Source organism: Panthera onca, chromosome A3 (genome assembly GCF_046562875.1).
Source record: "Panthera onca isolate mPanOnc1 chromosome A3, mPanOnc1 haplotype 2, whole genome shotgun sequence".
Classification (NCBI taxonomy): Eukaryota; Metazoa; Chordata; class Mammalia; order Carnivora; family Felidae; genus Panthera; species Panthera onca.
In genome coordinates this window covers 110,971,298-110,987,031 of record NC_138341.1, presented here as the reverse complement: position 1 = coordinate 110,987,031, position 15,734 = coordinate 110,971,298, and the positions used below count along the sequence as shown (strand labels likewise).

General features: G+C 44.0%; 1 protein-coding gene and 1 long non-coding RNA gene across 2 annotated transcripts in view; one reads left to right on the top strand and one right to left on the bottom strand.

The window, feature by feature from the left end:
- Positions 1-15,734, top strand: part of TMC2 (transmembrane channel like 2) — a 68,766-nt gene that overhangs the window by 22,024 nt on the left and 31,008 nt on the right. The window contains exons 5-8 of the mRNA XM_078443813.2: positions 5,743-5,833; positions 9,292-9,373; positions 9,736-9,842; positions 11,857-11,955. Coding sequence (XP_078299939.2) covers positions 5,743-5,833; positions 9,292-9,373; positions 9,736-9,842; positions 11,857-11,955 — 379 coding nt within the window. The remainder of the gene's footprint in view (positions 1-5,742; positions 5,834-9,291; positions 9,374-9,735; positions 9,843-11,856; positions 11,956-15,734) is intronic.
- On the bottom strand, positions 1,101-4,365 carry LOC144615804 (uncharacterized). The gene is made up of 2 exons (XR_013554416.2): positions 4,191-4,365; positions 1,101-1,493 (listed from the first exon to the last, which is right to left on the bottom strand). It is a non-coding gene; the product is annotated as an uncharacterized LOC144615804 (long non-coding RNA).

The following is a 15,734-nucleotide window of genomic DNA, read 5'->3' as shown; positions in this document are numbered from 1 at the left end:
TATAATATATTACATAATATTTTGCTTAGAGCAACTACTGAAAAGGCCATACAAAGAGATAATGCTAAAAAGCATCATAGATAAACCAAAATGGAATCCTAAAAAATGTTCAAGTAACCTGCAGGGAACAAGAAAACAGAAATGAAACACAGAGAGAACAAACAGAAAACAAAAAATAAAATAGTAGGTTTAAACCCTAACATATCAACAGTTACATTAAATGTAGGTGGTCTAAATATACCAACTGAAAGACAGATTGGCAGAGTAATTTTTAAAATGACTTAACTCCATACAGTCCACAAAGTGAGTCCATAGACTCACTTTAAATATGATGATATAGGGGCGCCTGGGTGGCTCAATCGGTTGGGCGTCCGACTTCGGCTCAGGTCACGATCTTGCGGTCCGTGGGGTAGAGCCCCGCATCGGGCTCTGGGCTGACGGCTCGGAGCCTGGAGCCTGTTTCAGATTCTGTGTCTCCCTCTCTCTCTGACCCTCCCCCGTTCATGCTCTGTCTCTGTCTGTCTCAAAAATAAATAGAACGTTAAAAAAAAAAATTTTTTTTTAAATAATAAATAAATAAATAAATATGATGATATATGTAGGTTGAGAGTACAAAGATGGTAAAAAGACATATCCCATGCAAATGTCAAGCAAAATAAAGTAGAAGAGGCTATGTAAATATCAAATAAATTTGACTTCAGAGTAAAGAAAAGTGACAGGGACTGAAAGGAACATTGTAGAATGATAAAAGGGTCAGGGGCGCCTGGGTGGCTCAGTCGGTTAAGCGGCCGACTTCGGCTCAGGTCACGATCTCGCGGTCCGTGAGTTCGAGCCCCGCGTCGAGCTCTGGGCTGATGGCTCAGAGCCTGGAGCCTGCTTCCGATTCTGTGTCTCCCTCTCTCTCTGCCCCTCCCCCGTTCATGCTCTCTCTCTGTCTCAAAAATAAATAAAACGTTAAAAAAAAAAAAAGAATGATAAAAGGGTCAATCCACCAAGAGGAAGATGTAACAAACCTAAAAGTGTAAGCACCAAAAATAGCAGTGGTTTGAGTTCTACAGTATATTATCTCGGGATGTATAGTAAATTTCCCCAAAACTTAGTAGTTTAAAACAATAAGAAACATTTATTATCTTCTATGGGTCAGAAATTCAGGAGCAGCTTCGCTGGGCAGTTCTGACTTGGAGTCTCTCATGAGGTTGGGTTAAGATGTTGGACAGGGCTGCATTCATCTGAAGGCTTGACTGGGGCTGGTGAATCGACTTCCAAGGTGGCTCACTCACGTGGATGACAAGTTGGTGCTGGTTCGTAAAAAAAAGGCCTCAGTTTCCCTTCAGAGGATACTTGAATATCCTCATGACATGGCAGCTGGCTTCCCTCAGAAGAGGATGTATTCGAGGAAGAAGTCACAATACCCTTTATGTCCTCATCTCAGAAGTCATAAACTGTCACTTCTACCACTTTCTACTCATTGGAAACAAGTCACTAAGTCAGACCTGCATTCAAGGGGAGAAGAATTAGTTCTCCATTTTATTTTGTTTTTTATTTTTTATTTTTTATTTTTTTAATTTAGAGAGAGAGAGCAGGAGAGAGGGAGAGAGAGAGAGAGGGAAAAAAAAATCCCAAGCAGGTTCCATACTCAGTGTAGAGCCTGCCATGAGGCTCGATCTCACAACCTTGGATCATGACCTGAACTGAAGTGAAGAGTCCAACGCTCAACCCCAACTGAGCCTACCCAGGCACCCCTGGTTCTCCGTGTTAAAGGGAAGAATAATAATTTGGTGACATATTTTAAACCACCACTTCTGGAAGCCAGGCATGCTCGCTTAACCTCCCCTCTCTCAGATTGATTCACTGAGGTCTCTAGAGCAGATGCCTCACCTGACTGATCTCAATTTCCACTTAGCATGAGTTCAGGGTTTCTTTGACCCTTGTCTCCACAGCTGAAAATGGAGATTGCTTGGGGACAAAGAGAGACGCCAAGCCAGCCTGGCCCAGGCCGCCTTTAACCACTCTGCACCTCCAGCCCCCCGCCACCTCCTTTTGACCTTCGAGTGCATCCTTCCTATTTCCAGGTGTCTTCTAGATGTCAGGCTGGCTGATGCTCTCTCCCAGTGTCCTGCAAGGGACAGCAAAGCTCTATGAGGATCAAGCACAGAGTGGCTCTGTGTCTAGTTTTACATCTGCATCTATAAATTAAGTGTGATTTTGAATCTGAGCTCCTTCATCAGGGAAGAGTTTGGGGAGGTATGTAATGTCTCTGAGAGATGCCTTGGGTCAACTTCAGAGTGTTTCCACTGTGGAAGGCCACGTCACTGAGCCCCTTGTCAAGGCACCTGGGAGAGCAGAAGGTTCCACCCCAGCCCCTGAGCTTGGCAGAGGCTTATCAGCTGCCCACCCCAGAAACTGCTGCTTCCTCGGAAGGGGGAGGGGTGGCTGCCTGCTGAATGAAGTCCCTATGCTCACCTTGCGAGCATGCACACCTCCAATTTTCACATCCTTGTCCCCATTTCTAGATGAAAAGTGCCACTCTGGGAGGCACAGAACCCTGCCTGGGGCTCCACTCTGGCGCAATACATCCTCCTTCCCTCCCAGCAGCAATCACTGGCCCCCTCCCAACCGTGTTTTCCAAACTGTGGTTTGGGCCACTTTATTTCCAAGGAGGGTCCTCCAAGAGGCAAACGTGAGGGGATTCTGAAGCGCTGTCTGTGGGGTGACCGCGCCTGAAAGCCCCTTCCTCCATAGCTTCCTCCTCTGCCGAGTGTTGGAGGCGCCTAAGGGGCTCATCATCACTGCCAGGAGTGACCTGGAGATCCAGGCCCCGTGAAGCTTCCTCAAAACAAACGGGTCCCTCCTCTCTTGACTTCTCACTGCGTTTACCGCACACCATCCGATGAGAGGAAAAAGGCGAGTTTGTGCCATGTTCTCGTTTCAAAAGACCGTTGGTGACGAGGAGGGGACAGAAGCACCTTACAGAAGTGAGATGTGCAACGATTAGGAAGTGCAGGGCAGGAGCGAGTGGTTTCCATAAACCAAATATTCTCTGGTAAGGAAGAACACCAGAGCCTGGATTGCAGGTAACAGGGGTACAGGAGTGTGCTGCAAAAAGGTAGTTGTTACTATTTGTATCCTTTTGCAGGACCCAGAAAAGCTTGCTGCCTCCATCAGTGTTCTTAAATGAGGTGGGTCCTTCACTGGGAATGGTCCTCAGAGTTTGCACCCAGCGCTGGGCAGGGCCCTCTGTTCCCCCGAGTGCTCTTTGGGGGTCTAGACACAGAGTCTGGACGTCAAGAAGAGAAGCATTTGCCGCCAGGCTCAATGGCTCAGGCACAAGAGCTGGCTCTTACTTTTGAGAATCCTCATTTGAAGTCCCCAAATCGTAAAAGCTGGCACATTGAAAGTCACAAATTCCCAGCGCTTACAAGCCTCTGCTGATGTAAGATACAAGAAGAGAACAGAAACACACATTTTATTGGGGCGTTTGGGTGGATCAGTCGATTAAGCATCCGACTTCAGCTCAGGTCATGATCTTACGGTTTCTGGGTTCGAGCCCCACATCGGGCTCTGTGCTGACAGCTCAGAGCCTGGAGCCTGCTTCGGATTCTGTGTCTCCCTCTCTCTCTCTGCCCCTCCCCTGCTTGCACTCTCTCTCTCTCTCTCTCTCTCTCTCTCAAACTCTCTCTCAAAAAATAAAATAAAACATTAAAAAAAAAAAGAAATACACATTTTACAAAAACACTTTTTTGTGACATGGCTATGTTGGTAGCTCCAGATAGCTCATTGCCTGGACATGTCCTGCCTAGGGGACAACAGGGAGCTGATCCCATTACAGAGACTTAATCCCACACAGACCAGGCTTTGATCCTGGGCTCAGGAGCTAAACAGTCAGCCTCATTAATTTGAGACATCGGAAAAAATAAAAACCAGCTTCAGGATTGACCTGAGGTTAGAATGCGACTTTGACTCTTGTCATCTGCCCACGCCTGCGCTGTGGGGGTGGGGTAGGTATTCTTCCGCCCCCCCCCCCCCCCCCCCTTAAATGGACTTCCTTCCTCACCCGCTTGTGCGGGTCAATCCAGTGGCTGCTGGCAAACTGTGTCTCTGGGGGGTGGGATAAAGGGGGCCTGATTTGTAGCCTTTGCTGATTTCTGTGGTCTAAAGACTCCCACCGTGGCCAATTTCAAGCTACCAACCGTTTAACAGCTCACGGGTCAAGTTCCTGAATATTTAGCAGTCGGGTCTCAGGCAGGAGTCGGTTCTGACCAACTGATCGGTGTCTGACTCATTCAACATTCAGGCAGTCCACATATGCCTGGTGAACACTGTGTTCGTTTCCTTTTTCTTCGCTGAAGCGTGACATACAACGCTCTGTTAGTTTCAGGTGTTCAGCGTAGGGATTCGACATTCATATACATTAGGAAATGTTCACTGCGCTAAGTCCGCCTACCATCTGTCACCATACGACACGATTGCAATATTATTGACTGTATTCCCTAGGCTGCACTTTATATCCCCGTGATTTACTTATTTGATAACTGGCATCTTTTACCTCTCAATCCCCTTCATCTGCTTTGCCATATTTGTTTCTATTGCTGCCGCAACCCAAGTTTCACAAGTGTAACGTTTAAGACCGTGCTCACCTACCTGTTCACAGTGCTGCTGGCCAGAAGTCCAGCGTGGCATGGCTGGATTCTCTGCTCAAGGTCTCGCCGGGCTGAAATCAAAGTAGTAGCAGGCCTGAGGTGCCCATGTGGGGCTAGAGGTCCTCTTCTGGTTTTTGCAGAATTCATTTCCTTCCCTTGCTTTCCACGTGGTGTCCTCTTGAGGGGCCCCAGCAACAGAGGGTCAAGAATTCATTCTAATTCCTCTGACTTCCCCTTCTGCCACATCTGTCTGACTCTTCTGCCTTCTTCTGTGTGTAAGGGCTCATGGAGTCACTCTGGGCCCTTCCCGAGAATCCAGGATAATGTCCGTATTTATTTATTTATTTTAAGTTTATTTTTGAGAGAGAGAGAGACAGAGTGCTAGTGGGGGAGGGACAGAGAGAGAGGGAGACACAGAATCTGAAGCAGGCTCCAGGCTCTGAGCTGTCAGCACAGAGCCTGACGCAAAGCTCAAACCCATGGACTGCAAGATCATGACCCAAGCCGAGGTCGAATGCTCAGGCACCCCGAATCTCCCCATTTTAAATTAAGTCATGGGGTGCCTAGGTGGCTCAGCCGGTTGAGCATCCGGCTTCGGCTCAGGTCATGATCTCACAGTTCGTGGCTTCGAGCCCCGCATCAGGCTCTGTGCTGACTGCTTGCTCAGAGCCTGGAGCCTGCTTCAGATTCTGTGTCTCCTCTCTCTGTCCCTCCCCCGCTCACACTTTGTCTCACTTTGTTTCTCAAAAATAAATAAATGTTAAAAAAAAAATCTTTAAATTAAGTCAGGAATCTTAATTACATCGGTAAAGTCCCTTTCGACATTCATGGGTGTACCACCAGAGGGCAAAGGTCATGGGAGCCAAAATTCTGCCTACAGGTGCCTACCATGTACTAAGCACCATTCTTAGCATTTGGGAAACGTCAGTGAATGAAACAGACAAATGCCCTACCTTCACAGAGCTTACATTCGAACTAGGGGTATAAAAACACATAAGGCTTCCAGCCACATGTACACTCTCATAGTTCAGATTTTTTTCAGTTTGGGATTAAAGTTCTGCCTCTCCCCTCCTCCCCCCCCCCCTTTTTTTTTCCTAACCAGAGAGGCCCAAGAATTTGTGGAGAAGTATGAAGGAGCCTTAGGAAAGGGGAAAGGCAAGCGACTCTACGCCTACAGGATGCTGATGGCTAAGGTGGGTGATAGAGAGGCAGCAAACCCCAGGGAGGGCTTGCTCAGCCTCTGAACCTGGGTGACATCACAGGCACCTGCCCAGCCTCTGCATTTGTGGCCGGCTCCCCCCACCAGATCCTCAGCGCGAGGTCCAGCCAACTGACCGATTTGTCCGGGAAAGGAAACCAACTGTTTCCTGTCAATTTCTCTACATTTATCTGTGAGGGCTCCGGTGTATCTGAGACTCATTTCCTCCCCAGTGAAGAACTAAGCTCACAAAATTGATGAGGTTAAAAATAATAATAATAATAATAATAATAAAATAATAATAAAATAAAATAAAATAAAATAATTGATGAGGTTAAAACCACTGGGATCTTATTTTCCAAGCCCCAAATCAGGACAGTTCGTTTGATAAATCATTCATTTTTATGCAACACCTTGAGTGTTTTTTTCCTGTATTCCCTGTTCATGGGTGTGTTTGAGTTTTAACTTTTTCTTGGGGCCATTTTGATATTTCGTATTCTTCCCAAAACTCAATCATTTAATTAAGATCTTCGTATGTATTACCAGAAAGTTGCAGGTGGTGGTCCCACAATTTTTGGAACTACTTTCTGTGTATGTTGGGTTGGAGTCTTTTTATTCCTAATATTCTCTTTTCTCCTTTTTCTTAAAATTTTTTTAGGTTTATTTATTTATTTTAAAAGGCAGACAGACAGAGGGGCAGAAAGAGAGAGAGAGAGAGAGAGAGAGAGAGAGAATCCCAAGCAGGTTCTACACGGTTAGCACAGAGCCCGAGGCAGGGCTTGAACTCATGAACCGTGAGATCATGACCTGAGCTGTTTTTTTTTCCTTTTTCAATTTTACTTGCCCAATAACTATCTTTGGGTCATTTTATTAATTTGATCTAGAGACTATTTACCACTTAATAACTGCACACTTGGGTCTTCCCCACCGCCCCCCCCCCCCGCACCCCAGCTGAGGAATGTGCTCTTCAAGCATATCTTTGCTAAATGATTCTGTTTAATCGTGTTTCCCTGCAAATAGTTCTAGTTCCTTCCTTAGGAAAAGGATGGCTGTCCATCCTCTGTGTTTACCTTCCCTCGTTGTTTTAAATTCTTTACTTCCTCTCTTTGCATTCTCAGAAATGTCTCAGGTTTATTCTCAATATCACTGAACCCATTTTCTTCGGCTTCAATTATAGGCTTTATTATATTATTATAATGTTTCTTCTCCTTCAATTACTGGCCTTTAAGTTACCTTGTAATCCTTCCATGCTTCTCTTACATTCTTTTTTAAAACTCAAAGTGTTATCCTTTACTTAGAAACCACATTTCTTGTATCCTGTTGTGAATGCAGGCTCGTTTGTCAAAAATTAGTTATGGAGCCTAGAGGCAATGCTTTTCAAAAGTTACAAAGAGGTGTGTCCCCTTTTCCTTGTTCTGCAATACTATTTTTCAGGCCTCGCTGGCTGTTTTAGTCATCCAGATCTGGATTTCATGCGCGGACAGAATGGGTAGCTTGCCTGTGTCTTATTTGCCCGCTATCAGAAAGCCTGTTTCTGTACCCAGCCGGAGACAAGCATATCTCATCTCCCAGTCCTCCCTGGCTCCCGCCAGCTCCCGCCTCACCTGGCTCTGAGAAAGGGAGCTGAGGTCTTCTCCTGCCCGCGTCCCATCCCAGTTTTCTGATTCTCTAAACCAATGAGGGATAAGAGCTTCACTACAGAGCTTCCCCAAGGCCTTCTCGGCCTCTGCCCCACCCGTAGGGCATCACTTTTCAGGCCGAGATGCCCACAGCCTTGAGGGGCTGTCAGCTGGTTGCCGAGTGATCAACTAACTGGCAGGCCATCCCCAGGGGCCTCCCTGAGCCATGTTCTTTACCCCTATTGGCCCCAGCCTTGCAAGCCTACATTCTGTACTGATATTATCAGCACCCCGACAGGGGATTGATCTCTCAAGGGAGGACTCCTATTAATAAAGCTTCTGAGACCGATAGGTAAAACCAGGTGGTGGATTATTAATTTACAAGGAGAAATAGCCGATGACAGAACTAGAAATGCAAAGTCCACATCAACAGTGCCTTTTATTTTTGATAGTAGAGTTACTTACACGGGTGGCTAAACCATAATCCCAATTCCATTTTATTAATTTGCAATGACAAAACACTGCGTTCGAAACCAGAATCGTCACAGCCCAGGTGACGGGCAATGCTTTCCTTAGAGACAGGCTTACATAGAAAGCCAAATAAGCCAAAGATTAATTTTTTTTTAATGTTTGAGAGAGAGAGAGTTCGAGGCAGGAGAGGGACAGAGAGAGGGAGACAGAGGATTCAAAGCAGGCTCTCGAGATCATGACCTGAGCTGAAGTCAGACACTTAACCAGCTGAGCCACCCAGGCACCCCAAGCCAAAGATGAATTTTGAGCATGGAATCAGAGCTAGGGAAGGCAGATAAAGCCATGGGACTGGAGTGCCCAATGTCCACCATCTGCTATTCCCCTTCTGGTCTTAGGGATATATATCTCTGCCATTGTTCTCAACCAGGTTTTGCCCTCGGCTCGTCTTCTCTGTTGCATCTGTGACCACCGCCCTCTTCCACAGATGGTTTCCTTCCTTATATAGCAGTCATCCCATCGGGTTACGGTCAAAGCCTACAGATCTAGAAACTCATCTGATAAACTTCCCTTTTGATCCTTTAGTGAATTTACATGGGAAACCTCATTTCCTTCAGGAACATGTTCTTAGGACTCCTTTATCATAATGGAAACTGACCTTAGGGTCTTCTCCCTCCTACCTCCTTGTCCTCAGTTTTCTGTGAGTTGTCGCTTCTGTTGCTGTTGTTCAATTCCAAATGGATTCATTGCCAGGGAGCGGGGTTGTTGGAGAGCAGCCCCTTGAGAGCTAACCAATTTTCACCCAACCAGCAGCCAGACAGCCTGACTGGCACGAACTCTGAGTGTTGGACCTGGAGACAGACCATGGAAAGAAGCAAAATGCCTTTCTAACTCCTTTCAGCAAAAACAAAAAACAAAAACAAAGAAACGGGCTGTTGTTTCACCAGGAGAAGAATGGAAGCCATGGTTTGAGGGGGTTTACCCATTTTACCAGCACCGCATTGGAGCGACAATTCCTATCAGATTTAGACACCTGAGTGTCTGCTAAATGTGGGTTTGAGAGCTACGAGACTTCTTTTTGCCCTTCAATTTTTGTCTTAAGATTAAAAAAAAAGTTGTGTCAGAGGCTGCTAACCCAATGTGATCCCCCAAACCAGACGTCATCTAGAGAATTCCTAAATTCATATATACACGGTCCAAACTTGACATTTTATCAGTGCCACAGACCAACACAAGACTTTATGTTGTCCTGGCTTCTCTTACCCTCTGCTCCTGATTTTGGTGGTGATGTGTCAGCACCAGTGTGTCCCCCCAGGCCTCAAGGCGGGATGGCAATGAACTGAGTGTGTTGCCTGTTTACTTTCAGAAGTGGGTCAAGTTTAAGAGAGACTTTGATAATTTCAAGACTCAGTGTATACCCTGGGAAATGAAGATCAAGGACATTGAAAGTGAGTATTTTGGTGTCAGCGTTTGTAGCTGGTGTGCTGGAGTTTTCCAAGGGCTTGGGTTGCGTTCGTGACCAACTGATCGGATTCTTTCATAGGTTCTGTTGTACTGGAAAACAGAATGGGCTTTGAACGAGTCAGACCAAGATTTAAACTGTTTCTTCACTGTCTGACTGTGGGAGTTTAGGTAGAGTGGTTAATCCCACAGAGCCTCAGGTCATTTATCTGGAAAAAGAAAATGGAGATGAGAACATCACGTTCCACAGCTGATGTGAAAACTGAATCTGTCACCCATACAAAGCGCTTGGTAGTGCTAACGTCCTCCTTCTGCGGTGCTTAAATCCTACCGTCTTTTCTCTCCCCAGGTCACTTTGGTTCCTCAGTGGCATCGTATTTCATCTTTCTGCGATGGATGTATGGAGTTAACCTCGTCCTTTTTGGCTTAATTTTTGGCTTAGTTATAATCCCAGAGGTAAGACAAGGGCTTCCTATATCTTCAGATAGCGTTGAGGCTTATCATGACACCATCCTCTTTAATCAAATACTCTCTGTTTTACAAAGAACCAGTCCTTCATTTTAAATTCTATACTCCCATCAATTGCCCAGATAGTTCAGGACAGAGGATGGAACCAAATACTTCTGTCCTAAATTAAGAAGTGGACCCTACACTTTTCTATCTTTTGTTTTACTTTAAGATCGGTAGAGAATATCTTCATAAGTTTTTGTTTTACGCTGAAAAAAAAAAGAGATGGAATGCATTCTATCATAATTTATTACAAAACAAACAAACAAACAAACAGAAATGAACCCTCATGAGGCGCCTGGGTGGCTCATTCAGTTGAGCGTCTGACTCTTGATCTCGGCTCAGGTCATGATCTCACAGTTTGTGGGTTCAAGTCCCACGCCAGGCTCTGTGCTGACAGTGAGGAGTCTGCTTGAAATTCTCTCTTTCTCTCTCTCTCTCTGCCCCTCCCCCGCTCATGCTCCCTCTCTCTCAAAATAAAGAATGAAATAAACTTTAAAAACAAAACCTTCACATTTAAATAGCACTCCTCACTGTTCTCCCACTATACCCTTATCACAGATGTAAGTACATCCTTACCTACTGATGAGTAATTGAGAAACAAAAAAGGAATAAGCAAGTTATGTAAAGTCACACAGTAAGTTTGCAGTGAATGAGATCCCAGGTCTCCAGTGTGGGCCTGGAATCTTTCCCAAGGGAAATTTAATAAATTAGAAGATTTCTGTGAGGAATACCAAGCATTATGGGACCAATATATGAGTGAATAAACAGGATGACTTATTCTTGGAAGGGAAACTTAATACCGTAAAAAAAAGTCAATTCTTCCTAAATCAATATGTAAAGTTCATACAATTCTGATTTTTTTAGAATTAAGGATGCAAACACAGGCATATATATTAAAGTATTGATAACAGAACTAGATACATGCAAAGAACTAGCAATATTTCTAATGTCCAACAAAAGGTAATTTGTTAAGTAAGTTTATGGTAGACACATGTGGTTAGATATTTTGAAGTCATTTTATTTTGAGACATACTACATGCCGTATAGAATTGGTCATAAAACGGGGCGCCTGGGTGGCTCAGTCGATAAGCATCCAACTTCAGCTCAGGTCATGATCTCGCAGTTTGTGAGTTCGAGCCCCACGTCAGGCTCTGTGCTGACAGCTCAGAGCCTGGAGCCTGTTTCGGATTCTGTGTCTCCCTCTCTCTCTGCCCCTCCCCCACTCACACTCTGTCTCTCTCACACAAATAAACATTAAAAAAAATTTAAAAAAAAGAATTGGTCATAAAACAATAAAACAATATTATGCTAAATAACCACACTAATATATATTTTATTATATATATGTTTATATATTTATTTGATATTCATGTTTATATATGAATTTATATAACTATACATTTATATAATATAAATGTATACAAGTATATATAATAAAAATGTATACAATTATATATAATATAAATGTATATAATTATATATGCAATATAAATTTATATGATTATATGTATAATATAAAATTTTATACTTATGTATTATGTTTATATAATATAAATGTATATAATTATATATAATATAAATGCATATAATTATATATAATATAAATGTATATAATTATATATTTTATATATTTATCTAATATAAATTTATATAATTATATATTTACATAATATATATATAACTCAGAAACAACTACGAGGAAACATATGAATATCTAACCGTCATTATCTTCGGAATGTGGAGGTGATAGGGAATTTTTTTAATGCTCTCCTGCACTTTTTCACATTTTCTACAACGAGTACGTGATAGGTCTAAAACCAGAGAAGTGATTAATGTCATCTAAAGGAGAAAATGGGTATGTCCTGCTCTAAGAAGGGAAATATTTCACCCGGGTATGAATGTCTCCATGTGTTTGTATTTTCTCCACACGTGTCATCATGTCGTTCTGTCCCTTCACAAGGTACTAATGGGCGTGCCCTATGGAAGTATTCCCAGAAAGACAGTGCCTCGGGCTGAGGAAGAAAAAGCCATGGATTTTTCGGTCCTTTGGGACTTTGAGGTACCATCACTAACAAGCCAATGCACTTCTATTCTGTGACTGTGAGGCCTAAAAGATTGCATGGATATGTGTGAAATATTGCATCGAATCACTGGAAAACCAGTGCTTTACTCAAATGGGAGCCCCCACTATGCAAAATGAGCTAGCCAATCATGTCCTCCTAAGTCCCCTCCGTGGGTCCTTTCTCTAGCCACACACTGCCCCCCTCTCTCTGCCAGATCCATCTAAATGATCTTACAGGGTAGTTTTCTCTCCCCACACCCACATTAAGACTCCAGGGCTCTCGCCAGTTCAGCCGTTCCCAAGCTTCACGTGGCATCCTCAACGGAATGTCCTACCTGCTCCTGAAATTCAATGCCTGTCCAGCCAAACCCACATCGCTTTTTTCCATCTCCTTTATTGGAACCACCATCCATCCGAACACCGGTGTGAAACCTGAAAGTCATCCTACACTTCTCCCTCTTCCCCACCACCACGTCCCATAACCAATCAACCACTAAATCTGAGCCTTTCTCCTAAACCCATCTTGACTCAGTCCCCTTTGCCCCATCCCTCTTGCCTCTTCTTCCAATAATGTCCCCACCGTACCAGGACCATGTCCGAATCTTCTACCTCTGCTCCTTGCTTTGACTTGGCTCCTGAAATCTCCATTCCCTCTGCTGCCAGCGTGATCTTCTCTCAGGTATGCGTGGAAGTGAGTTGGAGTATTTTTTGAAGACTTTGGAATAAGTGTGTTTCAAATAATACTACACAACTAAGTATTATGATACAACTACTACCGTGTATTACCACTAAGGATTTCCTTTATTCTTTTTTTTCTTTCATTTATTTATTTTTTGAGAGAGAGAGAGAGAGAGAGATTGCATGCACGCATGGGAGGGGCAGAAAGAAGGAGACAGATCTGGAAACAGGCTCCGTGCTGCGAGCGCAGAGCCCAATGGCAGGGCTGAAATTCACAAACGGCGAGATGACCTGAGCCAAAGTCAGACGCTCAGACGCTTAACAGACTGAGCCCCCCAGGCGCCCCTCCGTTGTTCTTTATTTCACTCAAGGACTCATATGGAATATCCTATATGCCTAAAACAAACTGAATTTACTCAACAGTAATCCTCTGTTTTGTTGTCGCTGTTGCTCCCAATGGGAAGATTTTCTTTTTCTATTCTTTGTAACGCGCTGTTTAAAAAAGTAATCTCTGCCCCCAGTGTGGGGCTCAGAGTCACAACCCCAAGATCAAGAGTCACATACTCCACCCACTGAGCCAGTCCAGGTGCCCCTAAACTGTCTCAGGCCAGAATTAAAGTTTTGGAGAACTTCTATCCATCACCACGAAACGACAGTGTCCGTTTCTCAGTGATTAAATCCTTTTCTGATGAGATCAACGAAGATATTAACAAATGTGACTTTTTAAATACGGTGTAAGAAGTAAGTATGTCGACATTTGGCAGATTTTTATAACGTACGGAGCCATCATGTTCCACGTGACCAAATACATGATGTTACAGAATTACGTGTGGGTAAAAGATAGTACAGGATGGAACAATTAAGCTTTAAAAACTTTACATCTCGAGGGGCGCCTGGGTGGCTCAGTCGGTTAAGCGTCCGACTTCAGCTCAGGTCACAATCTCGCGGTCCACGAGTTCGAGCCCCGCGTCGGGCTCTGGGCTGATGGCTCAGAGCCTGGAGCCTGCTTCCGATTCTGTGTCTCCCTCTCTCTCTGCCCCTCCCCCGTTCATGCTGTGTGTGTCTCTCTCTGTCTCAAAAATAAATAAACGTTAAAAAAACAAAATTAAAAAAAAAAAACTTTACATCTCGAGATAATTTTTTAAAATCTTGGGACAATTTGAAACTTACAGAAGAGCTGCGTAAATAGTACAGAGTTCCCATGTACCCCCCCACCCAACTTCACTTTATGACAACATCTTACATGATCAAAACTAAGAAATTAATCTTGGTAGAATAGTAACTGAAGTGTGGTATTTATTTGGATTTCGCCAATTTTTCCACTAATATTCTTTTTCTATTCCAGGACCCAATTCAAAATCTCATACTGTATTTGTCATGTCTCCTTAGTCTCCTCCAAATCCATGACAATTCTCTGTCATTCAGTGACCTTGATACCTTTGAAGAGTACTGGACAGTTATTTCGGAGAAGGTCCCTCAATCTGGGTATCTGTTCTCTCACGATTGTAGTGAGGTTATACATCACTGGGAAGCCTACCACAGAGATATATGCCCTTCTCAGGGGGTCAAATCGGGGTTCCTTTATGCTGATGTGTGTTATTAGTGGTGATGTTAACAGTGACCAGTTGGTTAAAGTAGTGTCTGCCAGAATTCTCTGCCATAAAGTTAGTATTTTTCTCTTTTTAATTACTCGGTATTTTGGGGAGTGCAATGGATTTTAATATAACAAGGTATGAAAAGTTAATTACGTGATTCAGATTCCACATTACAACTAACATTTAAGATGGCCGTTTATTGAGCTTAGGTATCATATCAAAGAAACAACCCAGGGGCCCCGGGCTCAGTCGGTGGAGCGTCCGACTTCGGCTCAGGTCACGATCTCACAGTTTGTGGGTTCGAACCCCGTGTCAGGCTCTGTGCTGACAGCTAGGAGCCTGGAGCCTGGTTGCGATTCTGTGTCTCCTTCTCTCTCGTCCCCTCGCCTGTTTGCACTCTCTCTCTCTCCCTCTCTCAAAAATAAATACACATTAAAAAAATTTTTTAAAGAAGAAACAACCTTAGGTATATGAAGAGACTGTTACGATTTGCCTCCCCTTTCCAGCTACATATCTATGTGAGGTCAGAATAACCCCCAGCTTTACATTTTCAGCAAAGATGTCAAAGAAGTACCAAAATTCTAAGCTCATGTTACAAATAAAAAGTGTACTGATTATACCTAAAACCAAATTATATCTGAAAACCAAACCAAAACTTGAAGTTCAGGGGTGCCTAGATGGGTCAGTCAGTCGAGCGTCCCGCTCTTGATTTTGGCTGAGGTCATGATCCCAGGGTCGTGGGATCGAGCCCCATGTTGGGCTCCATGCTGAGTGTGGAGCCTGCTTGAGATTCTCTCTCTCTTTCCTGCCCCTCTCCTCTGCTTGTGCATGCTCTCTCTTTCTCTCTAAAAAAATAAAATTAAAATAAAGGGGCTCCTGCGTGGCTCAGTCGGTTAGGCGTCTGACTTTCGAGTTTGGCTCAGGTCACGATCTCACGGTTCGTGAGTTCAAGCCCCACGTTGGGCTCTGTGCTGACAGCACAGAGCCTGCTTGGAATTCCCTTTCTCCCTCTCTCTCTTCCGCTCCCCCACTTACACTCGCTCTCTCTCTCTTTTTCTCTCTGTCTCTCTCTCTCTAAATAAATACACTTTATAAATAAATAAACTTGAAAAAAAAAAGCAAAAATCCTAAATAAAAGTGAAAAAAAGACTTGAGGCTCAGATTCGACTGTGAGTCTTATAATGTATAGTTTTCTCTGTAAGTTTTGCACTGAGAAAGCTCACAGACTCCCATCTGCTTCCAGAGTGTTAAATCAAGACCCTGGCATTGTGGAGGGAAAGAATTTGGAGCTCTACATGCCTGTGAGCGTGCATGCGTGTGCACACACACACACACACACGTCCCCTTATCCCTAATTGTATCCGGGATGTTAGCAACGCTCTCCTCCTCGTCCTGTATCTGTAAGCATTCTGTATAATGGAGAATAAAGAGAACAAAGGAGAGACATGGAGACATGGATAGACTCGGGAGCACTGGGGGAAGTAAGGGACCCACAATTCTTCC